Consider the following 24,758-nt stretch of genomic DNA (forward strand, 5'->3'; position numbering starts at 1 on the left):
TTTCTCCTCTTCCCTAATTGCGCTGCCGGCGTTCCTTGTATATTAGACCCCTCTGCCCGCAGCGCCGTGAGCTCGTTAGTCCCAGTCCGTTGCGCCTTTACTCCCTGACCGACTGTCGATCGATCTATCCGGGCTATCCGGCTGCTCCGGCTCGTACCTTTACTGCTCGCAGTTGCTGTCTCTCCTCGCTCTCATCTTCCACGGGAATTTTGGACCTTCGTATACTATCCGGTTCTAGCAGCACCTAAGAATCGAATCGCGTATCTCTCACTGCTTGAGCCCCGTCCTGTGAATAATCTGTCGTACGCCGAGTGCTTGATATCCGACCACACCAAGCTCTAGGGGGTGGGAGAATACTCGTCGTGGACTACAAAGTAATGCCCCTAATTCAAGTTAGGGGAAGGCAAAGGGTACACAGAGATCAAGCAGTAGTCGGGAGGTGCGACCAGCTTCTAGAGCTGCCACGCCCTTTCTCAACGCGGAAATGGCAACCGAAATGCAGTCCTTCTACACGCCCGCAACCTCCTCCCACATCTCCTCCCATGGCACCGCCGCTGTCGATGAGCTTATAAACAAATATTCCTCCACCATGGCCACGGCGACATGTCACTCAAGCAGCCATACCAGGCGCAAGACGCGGCGCAATATCCTTCAGCGCGCCACGGACCGCGTACGCCTAGAGTACTACCGGTACGAGGTCACCTTCGGCCTCTATGTCATGACACCAGCAGAAAAACTTGTCGCAAACACATTTGTGTTCGTTTTTCTCAGTCTCCTGCTCTGGGCTTTGCTGGTGTATTTCCCGGCCTTGCTTTACCAGAAGCTGTCTCGTCTCGTCTGGTTGTTGACCGGCCAGAGCAGTGAAGAGATGGGAGCTGCCTTGGGGATTTTGGATACACACGCAAATTCAACACCGCCATTTGCTTCCGAAAGAGCATCGTCATGAGTGGGACTTATGCATGATTGTCCGCCTGTTGTGGCACGCATCACCGATTTTGACTATTTATTTTGTTCCGCCCCGTATCTGGTTAATTTTTTTTTTCCGGACTCGGGTTTAGCATGGAAGGTATATACCTATATGACTCTAGAAGTGATCGGTAGTCCGCCTGCTAACTGACGCGTCTTGCGCAGTACCCCACTATCGTTCGCTACATTTTGGAGTTTGGCGCAATTGTTGTTTCCTAGAATTACCCAGCTGACGAAACGGACTCGTCACGCTATAATGACTTGATTGAGGGACCGGCTTATACCGCGAGAATGACTCCCCGAATATAATGACAGATAACGCGTCTTCAAACGGCCTCCTTGGTGCAGTTGCTCGCCTACCGAGAAGCATAGCTTGCCGTCTTTTTCGATACCTCCCCTCCGCTTTTTTTATTTTTTTATTTTTTTTTTTCCTGTTTTGTTTAATGTCTCGGTGCCTTGGATTCAACGGCCGAACCAGGAGGGTCGCGACGATGATTGCTCGGTGTACATTGTATACCCGAGTGGTTGTCGATGTATAGTGCAGATCCGCCATATTGGATTAGTGGGGTTATTGTTAGAGGTCGGATAAGGTACAATAATGCATAATTGTAAATATCACCCAGCCATTGAGCATAGTGCCGCGTTTTAGGCTATAGATCTTCATACTCTGTAGTTCGTCCGCGACTTGACGTTGCTAGCCATGCCAAGTCGAATTTGGCCGTCGGATCGTTTGTAGTTGAACACGAGCCTCAGCCACAATGGCGATAAAAATAAATGAATCATGACAACACCAGCCACGAGTCCGCGGCATGCTCAGCCGTGTCCATTGCTAGATTGATTAGGACCATGACCAAAAGCTGAGCCTCCAAAACCCACTTCAGGCCTAGGCTGGCACGCAGGGCTGGAGTGATGGAGCTCCTGCCAGCGAAGATGCTGACGCAGCTCGCTGGATCGGCACCCCAAATCCCAAAAATAGCGGCCAGCAAAACGACTGCCTAACTGCCGGACCGCGCGACCACGCTCTCTTTTTCTTTCGCTGCTCTGCTTCATTTTGTCTTTCCATCTGTCGCTTTCTTTTCTCGCTATTTGGCACTCGTTTCTTTGCTTGCCATCGGATCCTGTCTCGACTTCACCCTCGCGCTACTGTTCCGCGTGGTGTCTCTCGCTCGTCTGGTTCAGGTCCCGTTCCAGCCTCGGAAGTTGTTTATTCCAGTGGGAGCTGAGGCCCCTGTCTTTTTGAGCGACTGAGGCGCCCGTCCACCAACCGCAACACGGCGGTCTCGTATTCTTACCTTTGTTACTGAACCGATAGAGTCCGGGCAATTTCTTTGTTCAACCCGGCACGGTTCTCAGACCATCAAATCCATCCCTTGCCGCCGCCCGCGAGCGACCCGTCACGATGGCCGCCCAAGGCTACTACAACGGCGCGCACAGTAACCCTCCTGCATACGACCACCACGAACCGCCCACCGAGTCGTTCAACAGGGTCTCGCCCTCACCCCGTCCGAGCCCCAGTCCCGTGGGATTCAGTCACAACGCCGCTCCTTACTACCAGTCTCCAGATGATCTCCACGATCCGCATCACCTTCGTTACAGCCAGCAATCCATCGGCTCGGACAGCGGGGCATATGTTGCTGGAGGGAGGATAAATGAGAACGACCAGTATGCAGAAAATATCCCTCTGAAGTCCGCAAATCCATACGACAATCAGCCTCCATACGACCATCCACCTCCGGGTCAGCCTTGGATGCAGCAACCCACTCACTATGCGCCGGACCCTGCCATGATGGAAACGCAGACGCATCCTCCGCAGAAAAAGAAAAAGGGCTTCTTCAAGAAGAAGATCGCTTTTGTCACTTATATTTTAACGGCCGCTCAGATTATTGTGTTTATTGTCGAGTTGGTAAAAGCTGGTAAGTCGTTTGCGGAGTGTATAGACAGGTTCGGTCTAACTAACTTAATAGCCCAACTTACTGGGACACCGGTCCAAACGAAACCGCAATTCAACCCGATGATCGGTCCATCGCCATACGTCCAAATCAACTTGGGTGCGAGATATGCCCCTTGCATGAAGAACGTCCCTCATGTCCAGAACAATACCAATCCCAACGGGTTCTTCTTTCCCTGTCCGAATACTACAAGTACTGAGGCGGCATGTACACTCTCCGAACTGTGCGGTTTTAGCGGAGTTCCGAACCCAGTACCCAACGGTTCTCTCGACGATAAGCCTGCCCCGAATCAGTGGTACCGTTTCATCATCCCCATGTTCCTTCACGGTGGGTTCATTCACATCGGTTTTAACCTCCTGGTCCAAATGACTATGGGTGCGGATATGGAACGGATGATAGGATGGTGGCGATATGGGTTGGTATACTTCTCCAGCGGAATTTGGGGGTTCGTCCTTGGAGGGAACTACGCCGGTCAGGGAGAACCGTCTAGTGGTTGTTCCGGTGCGCTTTTCGGAATTCTCGCGCTCTTCATATTGGATCTTCTCTACGGATGGAAGGATCGTGAGAGCCCTTGGGTGGAGTTTATCATTATGATTCTCGGTATTGCAGTCTCTTTTGTGCTGGGCCTGCTGCCGGGGTTGGACAACTTTTCCCATCTTGGCGGATTCACCATGGGCCTTGCGCTTGGACTGTGCGTTATGAGGTCTCCGAATGCACTGCGTGAGCGTATTGGACTCGCGCGCAGCCCTTATGTCGCCATGAGCGGCGGCGTTGCCACAGAAAACCCCGACCCGGCCGCAAACAAGGCGGATGGTTCCAACTATGGCGGTTTCAGCAAATACAGCCCCAAGGGCTTTTTTGCCGGCCGGAAACCTCTATGGTGGGCTTGGTGGTTGGTCCGCTTGGGCGCGTTGGTTGCCGTTGTTATTGGCTTCATCCTGCTCATCATAAACTTTTACAAGTATCCGAGCTCAAATTGCTCCTGGTGCTACAGATTCAGTTGTCTGGTAAGTATCCGCGCCTTTGTTGGGATCCCTGAACCCCGCTAATTACTATTCTGTTTTTAATAGCCCGTCAATGGCTGGTGCGAACAAGGAAATCTGAACCCTACCACCCAGAAAACCACCAATTCCCCCAATTAGCGTTGTGGCATGTATACTGATTTTATACCTACGCATTCTATCCCCCACTTCCACCATAATTCTTATTTCATGAAGCCGGGTGAATCGGCCAAGTACCATATATCATTAGCATTACGAACCTCCATACCATATCTTGGGCGTTAAAGGGACTGGCAGTTTTGCTATTGGCGGGTTCAGGAACCGCGAATTTCCTAAGCTTGTTTATATCATGAACAATATACAAATAGTAGTCCCAAAATAACAAGGGGACAATACACGAACAATAGCCAGGCAACACTCAGTAATTGTTCTTCAATGTGGGACATTGTATACGTAGCGCTCTGAGACTAGCATATCAGCTGCGCCCCAGCCGCGTGGCTGTGGCGGTGTACCTAATTCCGGGATCATCACGATCTGGGCCAAGACCGTCTCAATAATGTGAGCTCACCTCGAGCCTTCTCAGCTTTCTCCTTCGACTTTTCCGGACCATCTCGCTTTTGTACATTATTCTTCTATCGTTCTCGGATTCACGCAGCGTGTTTCACCAATAATTATTTTGAACCGCTGACGCTCTTTTTTTCGCCTGTCTTTCGCCGCTGCCTATCCTCCCCGCACCATTACCGTCAAATGCAACATACGCAATGATCTCGCACCCTTTGTAACCACGTCGCGCATCGTTTTCTGCCCTTCCACCTATACGCTGGTTGCACTTCTATACCTGTGATGGCCACATTGGCTATGTCGACACCCTCGTCGCCGTCGTGGCCGAAGCGCCGGTCCAAGGCTTGGGCTATGCGCTGCGAACGATACTGTTGCATGGCCGCGACTTACTTCCCGTTGGCATTCGTCTATAGCTTGACAACATGGGCTGTGTATGTCGAGGCTAGCGTTGGTTTGAAACCTACGAGTAGTCCCTGGATTGGTAAGCCAATATGAGCTCCTGGGGTATATGGTAAACCGCATGCTGACGGGCTCTTATCGTTGTAGGACTACCAACCTCGATTCTTGGAGTCGTCCTCTATCTCGGCCTTAATATATCTTATACAACCGCCGTCTTTACCGATCCTGGCTCGCCCCTGGGGAATAGCGCGCGCGGCAACGACCGACATCAGTACAGCGCGTTACCGATCACCGAACTGCCAGAGTATACCTCCTTCACCGTGAACTCGACAGGAGGATCACGATTCTGCAAGAAATGTCAGTGTCCGAAACCTGACCGGGCACACCACTGCTCAACATGTAAACGCTGTGTATTGAAGATGGACCATCACTGTCCGTGGCTGGCGACCTGCGTCGGATTGCACAACTACAAGGCGTTTCTTCTTTTCCTTATTTATACATCGCTGTTTTGCTGGGTGGATTTTGCTGTGTCGGCTCTCTGGATCTGGACGGAGGTGTTCAATGACACCCAATATATGGATGGCATTCTCCCAGTGAATGTTGTGCTGCTTTCCATTCTCGGCGGTATTATTGGATTGGTTTTGACGGGGTTCACGGCTTGGCATATCAGCCTTGCTGTTCGTGGTATGACCACGATAGAATGTTTAGAGAAAACCCGGTACGTCTCGCCGCTGCGGAAAGCGCTGGACCGCCACCGCTACGAGAGCCTACTTGGCAACAATGATGCTCGGAATGGCGACGAACACCAAGCCAGTCTCGGCGGTCGGCTGCAAGACTACGGAAACCAGATCCTAGATGCACACGCGAATGCCATACCCGGCGTGACTCGGCCAGAGGAAGGCGAAGAGTCAACACTTGGATCGGAGAACATGACACCCGCGCAACAAGCCCTGTCCCGCTCGTACGCCGATCTAGAGCGACAACGCGAGCATGACCGGTACGAAAACTACCTATCGGAACTCGACAACGAAAAGATGCCAAATGCGTTCGACCTAGGCTGGAAGCGGAATCTGCTGCATCTCTTTGGCGACAGGCCTCTATATTGGTTATTGCCGAAGCCCACGACAACAGGTAATGGGTGGGACTGGGAGCCGAGCCCGAGGTTTCTGGAGGTGCAAGAACGGGTACGTCTGCGCCGCGAGCAAGCGGCCGAAGAACAGCGACAGCATGATCGGGATCTGTACCTGCGAAACATGAACAACGGTCGCAGTTGGCTGGGCACGGATATTCCACAGCCGCAGGGACGCACGCCGGACCAGTATCTGGCCAGTGCGAGTGATCCAGATCGGCCTACTACAGGAGTCTCGATGAAGACACTTCCGCCAATGTCTCCGCGGCCGCGGCCGGGTGAAGGCAGTTATGGAGATGATCTTGATGACGAGGGTTTTACCCTCACTCCTAGCCATGGCAAGGGATCGGTAAATACAGGTTCACGGGATGATGACTGGCGGGACTGGGACTAAATATATGTATTTTGTGAGCGGGCGTTTAAAATTGTGCTTGTTTTCTGTATCCATAGGGTTGTTCTGGTCGGAGTTTGTCAGTTCATAGATTGGTTTTGTGCCTGGGATTTCAGGCATCACTTCAGGTATTCGCAATCAATCCGATTCCGCCAGCTTGCATCAACTCTCATTTATCTTCCTTTCTTCCCCTCCAAACCATCTCTCTTCGCGAACTCTCGCTCAATTACCTCTCTTTGTAATTTGCGCTATCCTAGCTGGTCTTGGAACTGTCGTGCCCCTCTTAATAATCGTCATCCCACGTTGCGACAACAAACGCCCCTACAAGCTCTATCTCGCCACGACCACCGACCACCGACCAACACATCAGTGGAAACACCACCATAAAACCCATCCAATACATACCAACCCCATACCCGAATACACAAATCAGAGAGAAATACAACATGTCCCGCTCCCTCCGCCGGCTCATGAAAGAAGCCTCGGAGCTCTCCTCCTCCCCCTCCCCGCACTTCCACGCCGGCCCAACCTCTGACTCAAACCTCTTCGACTGGCACTTTACACTCGCCGGTCCGCCACCACCATCTCCCTACGCTGGAGGGATCTACCACGGCCGCATCGTTCTCCCAGCCACGTACCCGCTCCGCCCGCCCTCCTTCCGCTTCCTTACCCCTTCAGGCCGCTTCGAAGTCAACCGCGAGATCTGCTTGAGTATATCAGGGCACCATGAAGAGTCGTGGCAGCCGGCGTGGGGAATCAGGACTGCGTTGCTTGCGATTAGAAGTTTTATGGAAGGGGATGCGAGGGGGCAGGTTGGAGGGTTGGAGGGGGTGAGTGATGAGATTAGACGGCAGTGGGCGGGGATGAGTCGCGGGTGGTGTTGTGAGGTTTGTGGGGGGAGGAGTAATGAGGAAGTTTTGAGGGAATGGAGGGGATTCTGTGTTGAGCAGGGAGTTGATGTTGAGAAGGAGGAGGATGTTGAAGGGGTGCCGGAGGAGTTGAGGATTGGGATTGGGAAGAAGGAGAAGGGTGAGGGCGAGGCAAAGGAGGGAGAGAATGGTTCCGCCACTGCATCTGCTGATGGTGTGGTCAATGCTGCTACGGACAGGCCGTCAGATGGACCTACAACAGACGCCGCGGGAAAGAGCACGAATACATCCGTGCCAAGTGAGCCTGGCGAGAGTGCTGCACCTCCGTCAACAACGGCCCAAGCACCGGTGTCTGCAAATACACGAGCACCGGTACCGATATCGCCAGCCGCCACACAACAGCAGCCACGACCGACCCTTACTAGGGCATCAGCTCAGCCCGCGCCAGTGGCCTCGCAGGATAGTCCATGGCTGGACCGGGCTATATTCGGCGTGCTGGTCGCGCTGATTCTGATGATTCTGCGGCGGTTTGTCAACGTCGAAGATTAGATTGTGTTTTGATATGATCGCGTTGGATAAGATAGCGGGCGTTTGATAAATAGTTGAACTGGGTAGCTAGGAATGTATTTTTTGACATGTTTTCTTCTGAGACTAGGGAGGCCTATCCCCCAGCAGTGTTCAGCAAAAGTCCTATACTTCGGGACCAGGACCGAAGGCTTTGCCAGAGGAAGGAACGACCGACACCTCCTTCCTTGACTGGCCAAGTCGTGACTGCTGCAGTTGCGCGCTCGTTGACTTGCGGAAAGAGCTTTCTCTATTGTATCCTACGATGCTCGCCCCCTTCAGCCCAAGCTCTCTCTCCTCTTTAACTCCTGCGGATTGCTCGAACTTCCCTCAATCATACTTACCCCTCTGCGTCTAAAATGGCGCCCTCTCTTCTCAGGCGCGTGAAAGACGCTCAGCTCAAGAAGCCCAGCCAGGCAGTTCCTACCCTGGAATCGCCCACCTACAAACTGAGTTCCCAATTGTCGCAGTTCTTTCCTCCGTCCCCTGCATTCACTGAGAAAGATATCCCGTTTCAGAAAGGAAAGGTATTCCTTGTGACCGGTGGCACTTCAGGCATCGGCTTCGAACTCGCCAAAATCCTGTACGCCAGAGGCGGCACCGTGTACATCACCGGGCGAACAGACGAAAAGGCAAAAAAGGCTGTCCAAGATATTCAGGCAACTGTCGGCGAGCGTGATGGCCAAATAGACTATATTATTCTCAATCTTGACGACCTTGCGTCCATTAAGGAATCCGCCGAAACGTTTATGGCAAAGGAATCGAAACTCGATGTCCTCTGGAACAACGCCGGCGTTGCTCAGCCGCCTGTGGGCGCCTTGTCGAAGCAAGGGTTTGAACTTCAACTTGCTACAAACTGTCTCGGTCCTTTCCTGTTCACACAGATGTTGATCCCTCTTCTCGACGCAGCTGTCGCCCTGAATGGACCTTCTTTCCCAGGCGCCGTGAGAGTAGTCTGGCTGAGCAGCCAAGTTGCTGAGTTGTCTTCACCTCTCGATGGCATCGTCATGGCGGAAATTCGCAATACTCCCCAGGATAACGCCCGCAACTACCAGAATTCCAAGGTGGGCGGCTGGTTTCTCTCGACTGAATTCGCCCGTCGGTATGGGGACGAACGCGGCATTGTCAGCGTCGCAATGAATCCGGGTGCTGCCAACACCAATCTCCTGAGAAATTCGAGATGGTCAAAAATCCTCAGGTGGCCACTGCTCTACAGCCCGAATCTGGCTGCCCTTACTGAATTGTACGCCGGTCTGTCGCCAGATATCAACCTCGAGAACAACGGATGTTATGTTATTCCCTGGGGTCGCATCCATACCACCGTCGCTCCCCATTTAAGGGATGCGATGAGAGTCAAGGATGTCGGTGGAACAGGAAAAGCGGAACAGTTTTGGGAGTTCTGTGAGGACAAAACGAAGGGTTATCATTAAATGCATGGGTTTATGTTGTCCACAGTTGCTTTTATTCTTGCCCTAATGAACATTCGTCTCCGTCGGTATTGCGCCCTACATATTGCTTTATGCTTTATTGTCTTATTAGCCTCATACCTCTTCAACACGGAATCACATTTCTAGGTCAACATGTCATAATTTTTATGCTCGGCAAACACGGTCGTAGTTTATTGAGCTATAGCATTCACCGCATTTACAGCAGTCTCGCAGAGCTGTTGTATCTGTTTCCACCGAGCGAGTATCGAATCAAGTTTCTCTTTCTCGGCCTCAGACTCGGTAGACCCTTCTGAGAGACAATTAATGGTCACCTCGCATTCCTGTAGGTATTTTGCAACCCAGCCACCTATAATATCCGCAGTTTTTCTCGCATCTAGCCCTTTTTCAGAAGCCCCCGCAACATACTCCCGCCAGTCTTGCCGGTCCATATATTTTAGTCCCGCAGCAGCTACGGTATTCGTGTCTGCGCCGGATGCTGTTATTTCAAAATTCCTATTCGAATTGTGTCAGAAATGTATCTCATATTGATGTACGGTGGGATAGAGATTAGGTAAAGTTAGGTACTCACCCAAGACAATCCTGCCCACCTAGCTCTTCCTTTTCGGAGGGTGTAAGGTCCTTGAGAATGATATCATCGAGGTATACCCCGTCGGATGGGTTGTTGTCGAGATAGAAGCCGTCTATATACATATTAATTTCAGTTACATGGGGCCTGGAAGGAGTAAATCGGGAACTGACATTCGACAAGTAAGAAATCATTCGAATGTGAGCCATAGCTCATGTATATCTCTTCGCCTTTATCTGTAACCCACATTGTTAGTGATGGGATAGGAATTCGGCCGTAGGAATTGTATATACGAACCATATCGCCTTGTAGCTCTGAATGTATACTTTTTCCCGTTAAATGTAACATCGCAGGCCTATTTTGCGAGCATTGTTAGCACCAGCACTCCCTTGTACTCCTAGAAGAGATGAAGAGGTGAGACGAAATAGTGGGTAGAGACTTACCGCATCATCAACATGATTAAAATAGTCCGCATATGGAACCATTCCAATCGCATCATTCCAATCTTCAGGCTCGTCTTTTCCAGGGGAAACATAATAGAAACTTCGCGAGTTGATAATGGCCCAGTTATACGCGAAAGCCTTCCAATCCGTCTCTGGGAATACGGATAGAACATGTTTCCATGCATCCTGCAGCCGTTTCTCCTGCTGGGCAAGGAGATTCTGGTACCGCGTCTCGTACTCATAGTCTTCTGGCCCGGCCAACTTTTCAAAAGAATCCCATAAGCCCGATATAGACGGTGGGAGAAAAGTAAGGCCTTCAGAAACACTATCGCCTCTTCCCACCACAGAAGAATTCGACCGCCGTAACCGTGCGGGCCAAAAGACAGGCATGCTGCTCTCAAATTCCGCCCAATCGGGCCAAACACTGCGCCAGGCGTCCAACTCCGCCAGAAGCCCCGGATCCCCGTGCGTCAAAAACGCAGCCAGAACCCCATGAATGGATGTCTCCGCTGGGAACAGGGACACAAAGGACTCCGGAATTGAGTCGATTGTAAGCATCAGAGAGACGGGGATGGAGAGCATGATTTCATTTTCCTAGATTTTTGTTAGATTATCAGGACACAATTCATTCCATCTCAAAGCAAATTACAGCAGCCAATTCAACTAGAATATGAAAATGAATATGAATATGAAAATAAGACAGACATACTCACTTCTATATCGCGCGTCGCGATCATGCCTAGTCGCCGGCCGGGGAATCGGGCTGGAGCTATGCCCTTGATCTTGATTCCGTGGGACACGGCCCATTGCGTGAATGCAGCGTGTTCTTCTCCTGGTGAGTCGTCCATTGTAGGCGCCTTGCCCATCTGGTCAATATCTAAACAAAGAATTAGAATGGGGATTCTTGCATTTCTTTCGCTTCAATCCGCTGTTGTAAGCACGGCACGTGACTGTTTTGTTGATCTCGCTTAGTCATTAGGTATTTAGTAAGCTTAACTGTTGTCTGGGTCAGGTCAGTGGAAAAAATAAAAAAAAGATTAATCAATTGAAAGTATATTATATTATAATTATTCAAGAGGTATGGTCTCTCATTGGTTATTGCCCCTCATCCACTACCTACCTACGGTTTGGGCAGGTCCCGTTCGGAGCCAACAAGATTTTAGGTTAGAACTATATATTCCGTGGCAAGATTAGGTCAACTTATATACAATGTTGTACGATTAAATTACACCTCACTCTCAACAAAACTTCCCCCAGCCGCCAATGTGGCATAGTAAAGTTCAGTTTCAGCGGCAATGATCATGCGTCCATCTCCAGCAAAATTGAAGTTGGCTGAGGTAGTACCGACATAGATCTTGCCGATTAGTTTCCCTGAAGTGTTGAAGACGTGGACACCGTCTCCAGTTCCAGCGTAGACGTTGCCCTCGGAGTCGCAGTGGATTCCTGGAAGAAGTAATTAGCAGGATATTGGAGGAGGGCTGGGTGGGTGGATGCTTACCATCGGGGACACCAGCGTGGACAAATGCGAATGTCTTGCGGTTGCCAAGGGTGCCATCGTCGAAGACGTCAAATTGGTAGCTGCCACGGTGTTAGAATTTATTAGCTATTCTCTTATGGAAGTGATTGCAAAGCGAGCAATGCTTACATAGAGGCAGGGTCAGTCAAGTTATATCCATAGAAACCATAACTAATACCGGTGTCCGTGACATAGGCACGCTTGCCATCTGGGGAGAAGGTGAATCCTGGGCGCAGTTAGACATCTATTCCAACATTGGAGCCGAGATATTGCCATACCATTTGAGTGCACGAACCCGTCTGCCGCAATTGTCACGGCCCCGGTGTCTGGGTTGAATCGGTATATTTGATTCGGTAGACCTGGGGCAGGACGGAAGTCCTGGACGTAGCCGTAGATGGTATCCGTAAAGTAGATGTCTTTGTTGTCCGGGTGAATGTTAACGTCATTGAGCGAGTTGAATTGACGGCCAAAGAAGTTATTCAGAAGGGCTATTGAGGAAGTCAGCATTGATATCTGAAGAAGGGATGCTTGAGCAACAGAGACGCTGAGGGTCGTGACATACGCCTAGTAGCATAAGGCTTCTTCGGGTTCATAAGGAAAATTCCGGGCGCGACTTTGTCACCCTGGCCTTCAGTCACGAAGAGTATTCCCCCGCCGTAGTTTGTACCACCTAGAACATGTCAGCTTTATTTCCTCCGTCATTATGATCTTCAATGTTTCGACAGGTAAAGATACCATTAGGGTTTGCAATCAGTTGCGACGGGTGAACAGTAGTCACATTGACAAGTCCGACGGCATTTGTCCGATCAGACACAGCAGAAGCCTGCGCGAGGGACACTTTCTGGATAATGGCAGACTTTTGCAACCCCGTACCTGCGTCCTTAGCGCCTGCATTCTGAACAAAGAAGACTTCGTCTGTGCTCTTGGACCTGTTCCGAGTTTATCTGGTCAGAATCTCACCATCAAGGTAGCTTTCAAACAGGACATACCAAACTACAGCCTCGTGGAAAAGGGGATCCTTTTCGGTCTGTGCAATGAGTGTCAAGGTGGGATTCTTGCCGATAATCTTCAGGAATTCCTTGTCGTAGACATGGAAGGGACGTTTAGCCAGGGAATCCTCTGTCGTGCCTGGAGGTATAAAGGTCTATAGAGATGAGAATACATCCAAATAGGAACAGGTCTAAGGAATACCTACGGTCGTAGCATTAAACTGCGCAGGGGGCAGTGTAGAGTTCAGAACATTGAAGGTCCGCTGATCAATAAACTGTGCTTGAGGCGGCAGTCCTTCAATACCAGCAGAGCTCACTGGGGTGAAGAGAGCAGATTGTCCCAGAAGGAACAAGGCGGAGGCCTTTGCAAAAGGGGAAATCATATTGCAGGATTATGATGTGGACTGGGCAGTCCATATGGGGAGGAAGACAACTACTTATAAGCAATAATTGACCCTGCAAGATGCAGCGTGGAGTCGGAAAAGAGGGTCGGGGGATGTCCGTCCGTCCAGACTGACTGGATCAAGATCCGTGTTTTGTTCAAGCATTAATATTTCCGCCTCGATACCCCGCATGGATGGGGCCGCAGATCTGGGGAAATCCAGAAAATGCCGCAGTGTTCGGCAATTCTGTCGGAAAAGACGAGCATTGTGTCTGCATATCCGAGTACTATGTAGTTATTGCTTCTTCAGTAAGGCTGTCGATTAGGTTGCATATACCGACGTCATCAGCTTGTGGGTAAACATACATCTTGGCTCTGTCCTGGCATTGCCAACTAGACGATCTCGAAGGAAACGCCTCGTAAATGGGTAAAAGGACTGGAAGAAGCCTCCCCAGTCCCCACGAGTCTCATCAACCTGCTCATTCTGTTATAGCGTGGGGGTCGAACCGGAGTTTTCCCGACCATCTACAGTCTACCGCCCGGTGGGCTCTCCGCCGATCTCCATTCTCGAAACGGACGAACACTCAATTAAGCACGGCTTGGAGTGCCAATTGCCAATCTAACTTGCGTCCGCGTTGCTGTCGGTGACGAGGTAGGTCGGATGAGAAATTCAGGGCCTTAAGAAGCCGACGTTGAACGACACTGCCTCGGAGCTGTAGCTGATGCTTCTAAAAATCTTCAAATTTCTTCCTGACAGAAAATTCTATTATTTTGAGAACTAAGCTGAAAATGCACTAAACCCCCGCCCAAGCCGCTGGACGCCTAGACAAACTGATAGATGGCTCACTTTGAAAAATGGCAAATTGCTCCAGGCCGAGATCTGTATGCTTCCCGACGGAGACAATAGAGTTGGTGAGAAAAAAGACGACCTCGCCAGGAGATCCAAAAGGATGATGGACATATTGCAGTAATACATATGATAATCGAAGAAAAGAGATATGGGTATCTATTGCGGCTCATCATTAAATCGTATATGTTTGGCGCGAAGATCGGTGTTGCTGATGAAAACATTGCGGGTTGATTATGCATACTGGAACGGCGACTAGTCGGCGACTAAACTTCAGCCATGGATGGGGCAGAGTTTTTTTCTCGGACTTGTCTTTGCGGAAAGAAACGCGGCAGGTGGAGAGACTCCAGGCGAGTTCTCGCGCTCGGGGCATTGATGTCGTCGAAATACGGCTCGCCCCCTTGAGGTCCATTGGTCCGCCACGCTTCCTTCTCACGTCGGAGATCGCTCTGGACCCAGGGAATGGTAATTAGAGCCCAGATACCTGCCCACACGAAGGGAGCTGCCCATCCTATCTGCAATGAACGTTAGCGGTCATGGAGGAACACAGCAGGGCGACGAGTGAAGACATACTGCGAATGCCGCATCTTGAGGCGTTGTGAATACCATTGCGGTAATGGCGGCACCCCAGACAATGGAACCACCCGCCCAAAAGAAATTCATCTGCACGAGCATCCGACGGAAATATGGACTCGACAAGTACCGTGTTCGCAGAGCGTAGCGGTACATTTGGCCTCCTCCTCCGTCGACAGCAACCACATCTTCAATGAGGACATACAATGCTGTTGGCATGACTGCTCCTTTTGGTGTTGAGGATATCCGGAAGGGAGCTCGGAATCCGCAAGCGCGGAGAATATCTAATGAGAGGTAGACGCCTCCGAAATAGAACATCACTGTTGGGAGGACCATAGCGACGAGGCGTACGAATGGCTCTTCTTGTACCGTACCCCTAGAAGAGTTGTCAGCGCAATCCATGACCACTAGAAAAATGGCTGATCCAACTTACACAATGAGTTCAACTGCTAAAATCAACCATACAATGGTGAAGTTGATCTGAAAGAAATCCAGCTAAATTGACGTCAGCATCTACCTCTGCTTATTTTGACCTTGGGCGGAGTCCGCCTACCCATGACTTCCTTGCGTTCAATGGTCTGGTTCTTGAATCGGAGCGGAAGAGGTTGTAGAGTCGGTAGAAGTACTCGAAGACGGAGATACCGCCTAGCGTGATGGTCACGATGGTAAAGACTAGATAGACAGAGCGATCAATGGTTAGCGGTCGGCAGTTCTTGACAAAGAAATCACACCAGTACAACAACAGACATCCATACCCAGATTATGTGACAGATTCGTGCCATACCAAAGCCCAAAATATAACGCAAGCGGTTGAGCAACGCAATCTAGGATGAACAGCGACCAGAAGAACGCGATGGACTTCTTTCGATCTCGCAGGGAATATGGAAGAGGTGGAGGCTCGCATGCGCCCGCGGTGGCGGTAGGCGTCTCTGTGATCGGAGCCTCTGTGGTAGGCGCATCTTCGGGAGGCGCCTGGGCAGTCGCTGGGTTCGCTTCAGGGTCCATGGAGAAGCGACAAGAGTCGATTGTGGTGGTTTGTGTGTTATCCGCAGAGTTTACGCATCCGGTAGGCTCATGGTAGGGGATGGGAGTGGAAAAATTGATGGGAAACACGACGATGGCAAAAATAGAGGCACTAGGCTCTTTTTATTGAATCATTCAGTCCAGAGACGAGATCAAAGAGGAAACGCCCCGTTGGCAACCGGAACTGACGGGATCGTCGATCGTCGTTCTTGTTTTTCAGGCCTGTTGCCGGCGCTGGCAGCCTGAGGCTGTGCCTTTCTGACGTAAACCTCAGGCTGCTGGTGATGTCACAGGCGCTGCCCAGGCTCCGCTACGCACTGCCATTCTTGTTGACTCTCAGTCTCTGCCAGTCGTGCTCGATGATCTTCAATTCTTCATGGTCTGAATCCCGGCACGATGTTGCATCCTGCAATAATTACCCATTTCTATTTATGCGAGCAGCGACGCGCCGAGCAAGCGATGAAGCCGGAGTGATATCAGCAGTTGTGGCCAATTTTTGCACGCCGAGACTTCTTACTCGGATTCGGACGAGTTCTTCAGCCGATGACAACCATGGATATCCACTAACAATGCATTTAGCTCGGATAGTCAGTGGTTGCCCTTTGAGCTTGTGTTACCTGGACCGAATTTCGTTGGACTCTGAGTAAGCGGAGATAGGCTCTACTTCCGCTGGTTGCTTAACTTGAAGATCAAAACGGACACAACAATGTTCTGGAATCTGGATGGTTTTGCCAAGATGCACGATCTACACTGCATAGACTGAACATGCAAACTCAAAATGTCACTTTTAAGTCTTCTAACAGACGACAGCAGAACATCAAGTTCGCGCCAATTCGCTCCCTTTTGCCGAGCTTCGCCCTCCGTCCTTCTCGTTGCTACTGGGCTGGCTTCTCGGACTCTTCACAGCGTTGTTGTTCCGCTCCTTTATCGCGGCAGCGGTCGACATGATCTTGTGCAGAGTTGAAATAATCTCGACTTGTTGACCCTCCAGCCAGGAGAGCCGACGGGTTGATACCTATTACGATTAACAAAACGACGCACATTTTGGGCGAGGAGTTACTCTACTTTGCCTTGGTCCAGTCGTATAAAACACCAGAGGTAGCTGTCTGTCGCTATGCCGTATATGGGAGAACTGGCCTTTCCGATGTTCTGTCTGGTGTGGTAGATCATGGCTTGAACACGAAGAGTAAGCAAAACATTCTTTCCAAGAGTTTCCACGCGTTCATGAACATACCCATATATGATAGCGCCTGGTACTCGCCATTCAACCCCTGCCTTTCGGTCTTGACCATGACCATACTTGTATCAGCCCAGCTGGATCGACCACATGTTAATGTGTAATCTACATTGCCGTTGATTAGATGAGGCCTGCCCCTATGGGTCCACAGAAAGTCGACCTGGTTCTCGTATTTCCAGCATAGGGAACTCTCCTTGTTATACCGGCGAAGCTGTTCGCGTTTGTTTGCCGCAAGTGTAGTAAGGAGTATGGCGTCGAGCCGTGCGCCGATGACAGCGATGTTCTCGTCAGCATCTCCTATTGCTTGCGCGTAATCGTATAACATGGGTTCTACACTGTGTTAGCTGTATCTGGGACTCGTCGATTTGATGTGACTTACTTAGGTGTTCAGGGATTGGACGCTGCTCTTCAGGCTGGATTTGCCAGGTTGTCTCCGCATTTGTTTCGTACTGAAGTTGGAAGGTGCTCATTATATCTTGTGGACGGATATCTGAGGCTGCAATTCGTAGTGTACCTCCCTGCTGCCCCTGCTGGCTTTCCACTCGGGCGGCTTTAAAGGCCATCCTTATATCCGCCACTGCCTTTGCAGTACCACCAGTAGGTGAAAGAATGTGAACTACCTTGTTCTCAAGCCTATTGAACCAGTCCATTGTATGCTTGGGGATCTGTGACTGAGAATATCTGTTCTCACAGACAGCATAAGATTCAAGAAGGATGACTATTTTATACGCATTGTCAAGGGACAGACTAGACCTTACTTCACATATTACTTCAATCACCTTAACTATACTATTTTATTGTATATTACATAGCTATATTTGCCATCTCATTTGTCAAAAATTCTAGCCTTTTTTGTGAAGACTGCAAACTAGGCGATTCGGCAAAGAATATTCACCACGTCAGATTTTTCTTATGATTGTATTGCGTTATGACTACAGCCTAGGTAATATATTCTGATTTTTCAGAAAATTCGATGACCGTAGCTGTGACAACGCGAGTTGGGGCATAAATAGTAGCTGGTCCCAGACATCTAATAGATCTGGACCGTTTGCTGCCTGAGGCATACAATTTTCTTATACTGTCACGTGCCGTGCCACCCCACCTGGCACAGTCAAGTTTCAACTTTTTCTCCCACGACGCCGGTTCGAATCGCGCTTCCTCTCATCCCACACAGCGACTTTTTTTTTGCAGTCCAAGTCTCTCCGTCTCCAAAATATGCTCATTTGTATTGAGACAACTAATTTACTTTAGCAAATGAAAGCATGGTCATGTCATGGCCCCTAGCCTCCGAGACCTGATTGATTTCCTCCTCGCAGAGATTGCGCTCTGCGGCAGTCAAGGTGAGTCCACTGCTGAACCTGAAGCTTGTCTTTTCTGACGATGATCCACCCCTGCATCCGCCCGGGCCCCGCCCAATCGGACTTGTTTGGATGCACCATGGACATCGTTGGAAGTATACATTAGCGGCTGTTGACATTTTCCAGGCGCATCTCCTGCGGACATCTTATCGTTCATTGATGTTTTCTATGCCAAATCTGCCAAAAATGAATCGGATCGCACACCCGTCATTGATCGGCGATTCCAGGAAAAAGTATGGCAATGGTTAACCAGGAACCCTGAAGTTTCCGTGGGCAAAAACCGCGAGGGAAATGGGTTGACCCTTGAAGAGGCCGAAAGGCGCCAGCTGGGGATGAAGGATGCAGAGGAGAAACCCATCAATATGTTTGTTTCTGAGGAGCGGACATGGCTCGCCATCACTGGACATGGGCCCGACGACACCAAAGTCCTTCCTATGGAGTTTGCGCTTCTTTCTATCATTGCTTCTCACAAATTTAGTGGTATTGCTCAACCAGAGTTGATAAAACTCAGCGGGCAAGACAAACGATCAGTGCCCAAGCGTACCGATGTTCTGCAACGAAAGGGGTACATTGAAAAGAGAGCCATTCAGATGAAAGCGACCCGTACAAGTCTTTGCACGCTGCGTAAATTTTTGTCCCCAGAAAATGTCGCCGCTGGCGCCCCTGAATCTGGAGCGGACGCTGCCTCCAAGATGATCGATTTCAATACGTTCACTAACAGGCTCTTCGAAATCCTGCGCGAACATAAAGTTATCGCCCGAAATGATTTGAAGGAGCTGCTGGGCTTCGATGATCATTGGCGGTGGAGAGTCCTTTCCCGTGCTCTACGAAAGTTTGAGCGTATAGGTGTCGTCAGACGTGTTCGAGCTCTATCACAGTATGCCCACACTGTGAAGAAATACCACCCATGCGTAATGCTCGTCCGCGAGCCGACAGAAAAAGATATCGATGCATTCCACGATTTCAGCCTGCATATGTATTCTGACATGGAGCAAGGTGGAGATGCGGGTTTCGATGACGACGCAGAGGCCGAAGATGCAACTGGGGAGCCGTCCACCGCGGGCAATGTCCGGTCGATGGAAAGGGAAGAAGATGTGGAAGTTTCTGGACGAGTAATTCCCCTTTGGTCTCCTGATCGAATCATCCATAATCAGCTTTTCGAGGTGATCGACCGAACCGGGACCATGGGGTGCACCAATTTTGTAAGTACTTCACATCATATCCCGATACAATTACTGACTTGCGCAGGATGTCATAAGAGCGTGTTTTGGAGTTCTCTGGCGACGACCATTGGAAAACACCTTAACTCGTTTAGTGGAATGCTGGCAACTGTCCCAACCTCCGTATTTACGGCATCTCGCTCTGGTACGTGATACAGCCTTACAACGCACCATCACTCATTACGTCCATTACTCTGCTACGAACTTCAGTAAATTGGTTGAAGCTGGAGAGGCATCCTGGGAGGCTGTTGAATTCGTTCCAAGGAATAATAAATCAGACACAATTCCTGTTCCGCCTGTGGATGCAAAGCCACAGCTCGATGACTACGGTTTACCTTTGGATGCTCCCAAGAGCGACTTGGTCAAAAATGGCGACTGCTCTCTTGCGGATGGTATATGGGTAGTCAAACCAAAGGATTACAAATGTTCCAGTAGCGATCCCCAGGCCATAAAGTTAGAGGGTGGCTCATATAGTAAGTTGACCTTCGCCGTCTCATATATTAATGCTGACTCTAATGTCCGTCCGTTAGCGATCCAGTACGGCGTCAAAGGACAGAACATCCCGTCTCCATCTGGGCGGCGAGCTACGCCGGCAGCCTCTCCGGTACGATTGAAATTTGAAGACGAGGCATTGTCGAACATAAGCCCAGATGTCGTTCGGGCACCTGCGCCTAAACGCCTGAAGAAATCAAAGTACGACTCCTTGGATTTCGCGGGAATGTCTGAAAAAGAGAAACTTGAAGCTATGGGCATGGATGCGACATGGACTGAATATAGTGTCCTCCTTATCGAGCGCCCAGGTCCTGGAGTGTATGTTACTCCACGCGGACGACGGCGACCAGCTGGCAAGGAGAGAGGACGTCCACCGGCTAGTCGAATCGCGGTATTCAAGTCGCCGAAATTATTGAATCTATCGTGGTTTCGTAAAGAGAATGTCGGATCAGAGAACGGCAGCCCTGCACCTCAGTCGTCTCATCCACAGAATGTCGACGAAAGCCTATTGACTCCTGCGCCCAACTCAGCCGAGCCCGCTGGACCACAGGGACCGGGGGTTAAACGGGGCACAAAACGATCATCTCAGCGAAGAGGTTCTGGACCAGAGCCCGATAAGACTTCAAAGTTACGCCGTATCGGTGACGCTGATACCGGTCTAGGGGCTCCTCAGGAAGAGCCAGGTGCAGACGAGGTAATACTTGATGGACAAGCCGCGGAGACAAGTTTGCAGGAGCCTCAAACTCCCTCACACACCAGAGGCAAGAGAAAAAGAACATTGTCTCCTGAAATTGCGAGTCAAGAAAGTGCTCGTGCGCGGGAAAAGGGCGGTAGGGCGACAAAACCGTCCTTTGAAGGTGTGGCACAGCAAGGTAGCCCAGATACGGAGACCGGTCCAAAAAGGTCTCACCGAAAATCAACTGGTCGAGGAACAAGCAAGGGAGCAGAACCGTCGGTTATACCAATGGCTGGCACAAATCTACCAGAGACGCCTAGGGCTTATAACGCCGACCAACATCCACCGGAGTCGACGAGACAAGACGAGATCATGCCTGATGCTTCCCAACGCCCGGCTCAAGTGGTAGTAGATAATGATTCTGCCGTTAAAGCTCCACTGGAGGAACCTAGAGCACCGTCACAGAGAACCGCAAATAATGGTTCGAGTGCATCTAATACTGGTGCCGCAAGTATACCGCCATCAACACCTGGTGTTTATGGAACTGAAACACCCGGGTCCCACATATCCCATACTCCAGAAACCCCAGCTTCACATGTGATACGACCAAAGCTTCTGGATAAAGGAGGCTCCGTTGCCTTTCTACGGAGAAAGATCGTTATGGATCTCGTAGAAAAGGCCGGGGGTGCCTTTCCCATGGGTTCCGAGCTTTGGTACCCTTTTGTCACTGTGTGGATGAAGACCAAGTATAAGGAGAAGCCGGATATGAGGACGCTCAGAACCGCAGTCAAACATCTGGTAGACACGGGAAAACTCCGACAACAAACCTTCTGCGGGAAGGACAGCAAGGGTGTGATGGTCACGAAGACACTCATTTGCAAGTCGGAGCTAGGGCCAGATGATCCCATTGTTAAGGATATGCAGCGAACGTTTTTGGCATCGACAGCTCGACACTTTTGCCCTCCTAATATTGAAGTCGATCCGAGCCTCTCGAAGCAAAGGGGAACCCCCAAGGCCCCCAAGCAGTATACTGTTCCCGTTGAACCTACCGTTACCGTGAAATTGCATCAGAAACCAGCGGCAGTCGCTGCGTTGGAGAAGAGAAGAGGCGAAAATATCCAGAAGAGGCTTCTTCGACGCCTCGAAATCGAGCAGATGCGTGAGAGCATGCAAGAAGTACGACCGTCAGGCGCCGTCAGATTGTTCTCAATTCCACGACCTGATGGACTTACGCCTTCAATGCATTCCATTCCCGGAAGTCAAGCTAGCCTTGGGGGTTTCGATATGGGCGGTGCATCAATGCGTCGCCCTTCCACTGGTGGGGTTGGCCCTCGCCGATTGAAGCGCTTCCATTTTCCTATCTCTTTGATGGGGCCGTATGCAATGTTGATGAGCCCAGGCCAAACATTCAACCCTGCAAACGGTACTTTCTCCACCAATGCAGGCCTCGCCACTATCACTAGGGGTAGACCTAGGGTCCGTCCATCCCCGGTGATGTGGATGCTAATGTGCCCAAGCCAATCCTTTAACCCAGGAAACGGAACCTTTTCTACCAACGCAGGGCTCTCTGCCCCTAGACCCACTTACCCCCGTACGGCACACAGACCGGATCCTCATTTGCCGCATTCACTTGATGATCTATTTGACCAAGCTGGTAGACGCAATGTGGGAATGGCCGGGGAGTCAGACCCGCGCTCGAGGAAGTTCATCCGAGACACCAATGCGATCCTGCGATGGGAGCTGCAAAACGAAAGGCTTCTTCAGCAGCAGAGAAGCGAGGATCTGCACTATATCAACCAGACGATCCATGATTCCGATACCTTTAAAAGTGCTCCAATCGAGGGTGGTATTCAGTTCATTCCCGGGGTCGCACCCTATCCGAGCTCTCGCAGGCGGAGACGACCGCGGCATGAGCGCCGTTCTGGTGATTTTGTCTATGAAGACCATCCTCCGTTCCCGCCGCGACCTGCAAGTCCGACGTTGATGAATGAGCTGTCCATGGATTATTATAATTATCCTATCGCCCCTGCTGCGCCCCAGCAACGCCGTCTAGAGAAATTGAATGACATGATGGCTACTGGGGCTGAATCTTCTGCGTTACAGAATCGACCACTGGCCCGTCGCACTCGTGCTACTGGGTCTGTGTCTCATTCAATGTATCAGAACCTCATGATGGCGATTGTGGTTGTGCGTGCACTAGCTGGAGGTGCCGACGGTAGGATGGTCGACTGGATTTTGGTGGGATGCTGCTTCCCAGAGGAAGACCCGAAGGTTGTCCAGGATAGGGGAAAAGCGTTACTGGCTAAAAATCGCCTTCAAATAGCGAAAATGCAGGGCGACTTTCAAGAGCGATTCATCGAAGCATACGCGAATGAAGAAGTCCCTGCTATCAACTACGATGATCTGGAAGTGTATGACTGGAATGCTGTTATTGAGTGGGCTAACGCCAACTTGGACGTCCCTAAGTCACATACCACCCCCGATTTGCCTGCCACGCGAGGCCAGTTCAATGATATCTTCGAGCTCCGCGAAGAACCGCTGATGTCCATGGATGAGTATTACCAGACCCACAGCGTGACGCTTAACCGCAAAAAATTGCTACTATCCAACGTCGCGTTCGCAGCGCCCCTACCCTCAAACCCAAGCAAGCAGCGTTCTAATCGACACATGGAACTTTCCCAATTCGAGACCGTCAAAACATTTGTCCGGGCAAACATCCTCACCCCGGCAGAAGTATACCGCGCTGCCGACGCAAAGGCTGCCCTTGAGTATCTCGACCACAATATTCTAAGCAACGCACTCCAAGCCCTAGTAACAGAGCGCGTCATTTCACAAAGCAACAAAGGCCGCATCCTCCCCGGACGCAACTACGACATCACCGACCACTTCATCTACACTCTAAGCAAACGGCGTGCGATCGAATCTACCGAGCTTCGACGCGCATCCAAATTCAAAACCGACACCCTCGACCCCGCATTCACCAGCCAAGGCTTCTACAGCGTCCCGTTCAATGCCGAAGACGGCGAAATCCTAGCCATGATCAACCTCTTCGCCTCAGGCCGGGTCACAATGGCTCCACGCCACCCCCCAAGAGACAAATTCGGTCTGACGGAGGGCGGATACCTCACGCGGATGATGAACAAAGACAAACTCCGCTTCCCTGTTGATCTGTACCCCGTGGAAGGGAAATACATTGCCGGAAACCCTATCTCCGAGAGGACATCAGCAATCCCACCCCCTTGTCCACCGCGCTTCCCGCTCAATGAGACATTGTCCCTCCCTGAGAAATTCCCGCTATGGTTCGATATTCATGGTGGGTTTATCTCTGTTCTCTGGGACCTTGCGGTCTCGGCTACATTGAGTAATGTTGCTGTGAGGCCGGGGATTACGGCTGAGAGGATCGCGGGAATGATCAAACCGACTATGGGCGCCTGGGAGGTCCGCATGGTGTTGGATTGGCTAGTTCAAGTTGGGGTGATGAAGAAGAGAAGGGGTGATGATGGTGATGAAGAGCCTTCTTGGTCTGTTATGGATTGGTGGTGGATGGCTTTGTCTTGAGACTTTTTGGTGTAGTATATCTTGTACAGTATTGTTGTTGAAGGTTCAGCTGAGCCAACGAGGATGTATAATTAAGCTTTTGTATTTGCCCACCCGGGAGTTGTCTGAATAAAATAGACAAAGTTCTATATACATGACTATATCTAGCTATAGCTACCCAGTATCATATAGAAGAAACAAAAAACATAAGTACTAGTAATATCCTTGACCCCGCACGTGCCGATATTGGGTATATATGCATCCATAGACTGACTGACTGTCCTGTCCTGTTTCGTTCAGCCCAGCCCAGTCCAGTCATATGGCAATAATATCCAAACAAAAAGCAAGCCCACCCCGGTTTATGTAAAGCCACACGCCAAACCAAGCCACGAATGCGACCAACACCGAAACTTCTGTGACAAATAAGGTTACCTGCTTGAGAAAGCAGCTAAACAGAAGGGGATATATGCCTAAGGAGGCTATATCGAACAAAGAAAGCAAAACCAGCAGAACAATAACAACCGGACTACCGACGCTAATAGAAAGCAAACAAGCAGGATAAGGACCAAATCGTGATCCAACCAATGGTGTAAAGAGCCTGACGCCTATGTATATACCCTACC

General features: G+C 50.5%; 10 protein-coding genes across 10 annotated transcripts; 6 read left to right on the plus strand and 4 right to left on the minus strand.

Moving 5' to 3' along the window:
• Positions 1-484: 484 nt before the first annotated feature.
• Positions 485-946, plus strand: APUU_20383S (serine palmitoyltransferase small subunit family protein; the record flags this gene model as incomplete). Its single annotated transcript, XM_041699017.1, has 1 exon — positions 485-946. One exon carries the CDS (start codon positions 485-487, stop codon positions 944-946), a length of 462 nt encoding a protein of 153 aa, XP_041552145.1.
• A 1,419-nt stretch (positions 947-2,365) lies between these two features.
• Positions 2,366-4,057, plus strand: APUU_20384S (rhomboid family membrane protein; the record flags this gene model as incomplete). Its single annotated transcript, XM_041699019.1, has 3 exons — positions 2,366-2,879; positions 2,931-3,922; positions 3,986-4,057. The coding sequence occupies 3 exons, from the start codon at positions 2,366-2,368 to the stop codon at positions 4,055-4,057; spliced, it is 1,578 nt and encodes a 525-aa protein (XP_041552146.1).
• Positions 4,058-4,774: 717 nt separating this feature from the next.
• On the plus strand, positions 4,775-6,399 carry PFA3 (DHHC family palmitoyltransferase; the record flags this gene model as incomplete). Its single annotated transcript, XM_041699020.1, has 2 exons — positions 4,775-4,958; positions 5,024-6,399. 2 exons carry the CDS (start codon positions 4,775-4,777, stop codon positions 6,397-6,399), a joined length of 1,560 nt encoding a protein of 519 aa, XP_041552147.1.
• Positions 6,400-6,842: 443 nt separating this feature from the next.
• APUU_20386S (uncharacterized protein) lies at positions 6,843-7,814 on the plus strand (the record flags this gene model as incomplete). The annotated part of the gene is made up of 1 exon (XM_041699021.1): positions 6,843-7,814. The coding sequence occupies one exon, from the start codon at positions 6,843-6,845 to the stop codon at positions 7,812-7,814; it is 972 nt and encodes a 323-aa protein (XP_041552148.1).
• Positions 7,815-8,188: 374 nt separating this feature from the next.
• On the plus strand, positions 8,189-9,259 carry APUU_20387S (uncharacterized protein; the record flags this gene model as incomplete). The annotated part of the gene is made up of 1 exon (XM_041699022.1): positions 8,189-9,259. The coding sequence occupies one exon, from the start codon at positions 8,189-8,191 to the stop codon at positions 9,257-9,259; it is 1,071 nt and encodes a 356-aa protein (XP_041552149.1).
• A 188-nt stretch (positions 9,260-9,447) lies between these two features.
• APUU_20388A (SET domain-containing protein) lies at positions 9,448-11,151 on the minus strand (the record flags this gene model as incomplete). The annotated part of the gene is made up of 6 exons (XM_041699023.1): positions 9,448-9,769; positions 9,846-9,957; positions 10,016-10,078; positions 10,140-10,197; positions 10,286-10,879; positions 10,999-11,151. The coding sequence occupies 6 exons, from the start codon at positions 11,149-11,151 to the stop codon at positions 9,448-9,450; spliced, it is 1,302 nt and encodes a 433-aa protein (XP_041552150.1).
• Positions 11,152-11,510: 359 nt separating this feature from the next.
• Positions 11,511-13,173, minus strand: APUU_20389A (SMP-30/gluconolactonase/LRE family protein; the record flags this gene model as incomplete). The annotated part of the gene is made up of 8 exons (XM_041699024.1): positions 11,511-11,728; positions 11,784-11,863; positions 11,931-12,027; positions 12,080-12,289; positions 12,364-12,471; positions 12,537-12,730; positions 12,791-12,945; positions 12,997-13,173. The coding sequence occupies 8 exons, from the start codon at positions 13,171-13,173 to the stop codon at positions 11,511-11,513; spliced, it is 1,239 nt and encodes a 412-aa protein (XP_041552151.1).
• Positions 13,174-14,285: 1,112 nt separating this feature from the next.
• APUU_20390A (uncharacterized protein) lies at positions 14,286-15,597 on the minus strand (the record flags this gene model as incomplete). Its single annotated transcript, XM_041699025.1, has 5 exons — positions 14,286-14,534; positions 14,593-14,968; positions 15,026-15,087; positions 15,146-15,264; positions 15,348-15,597. 5 exons carry the CDS (start codon positions 15,595-15,597, stop codon positions 14,286-14,288), a joined length of 1,056 nt encoding a protein of 351 aa, XP_041552152.1.
• Positions 15,598-16,432: 835 nt separating this feature from the next.
• On the minus strand, positions 16,433-17,502 carry APUU_20391A (uncharacterized protein; the record flags this gene model as incomplete). The annotated part of the gene is made up of 4 exons (XM_041699026.1): positions 16,433-16,630; positions 16,681-16,787; positions 16,850-17,182; positions 17,232-17,502. 4 exons carry the CDS (start codon positions 17,500-17,502, stop codon positions 16,433-16,435), a joined length of 909 nt encoding a protein of 302 aa, XP_041552153.1.
• A 623-nt stretch (positions 17,503-18,125) lies between these two features.
• Positions 18,126-24,156, plus strand: TFC3 (putative TFIIIC transcription initiation factor complex subunits Tfc3; the record flags this gene model as incomplete). Its single annotated transcript, XM_041699027.1, has 4 exons — positions 18,126-18,192; positions 18,337-19,412; positions 19,459-19,903; positions 19,961-24,156. 4 exons carry the CDS (start codon positions 18,126-18,128, stop codon positions 24,154-24,156), a joined length of 5,784 nt encoding a protein of 1,927 aa, XP_041552154.1.
• Positions 24,157-24,758: the final 602 nt, after the last annotated feature.

The sequence above is a fragment of the Aspergillus puulaauensis genome, chromosome 2 (genome assembly GCF_016861865.1).
Source record: "Aspergillus puulaauensis MK2 DNA, chromosome 2, nearly complete sequence".
In the NCBI taxonomy this organism is placed as follows: Eukaryota; Fungi; Ascomycota; class Eurotiomycetes; order Eurotiales; family Aspergillaceae; genus Aspergillus; species Aspergillus puulaauensis.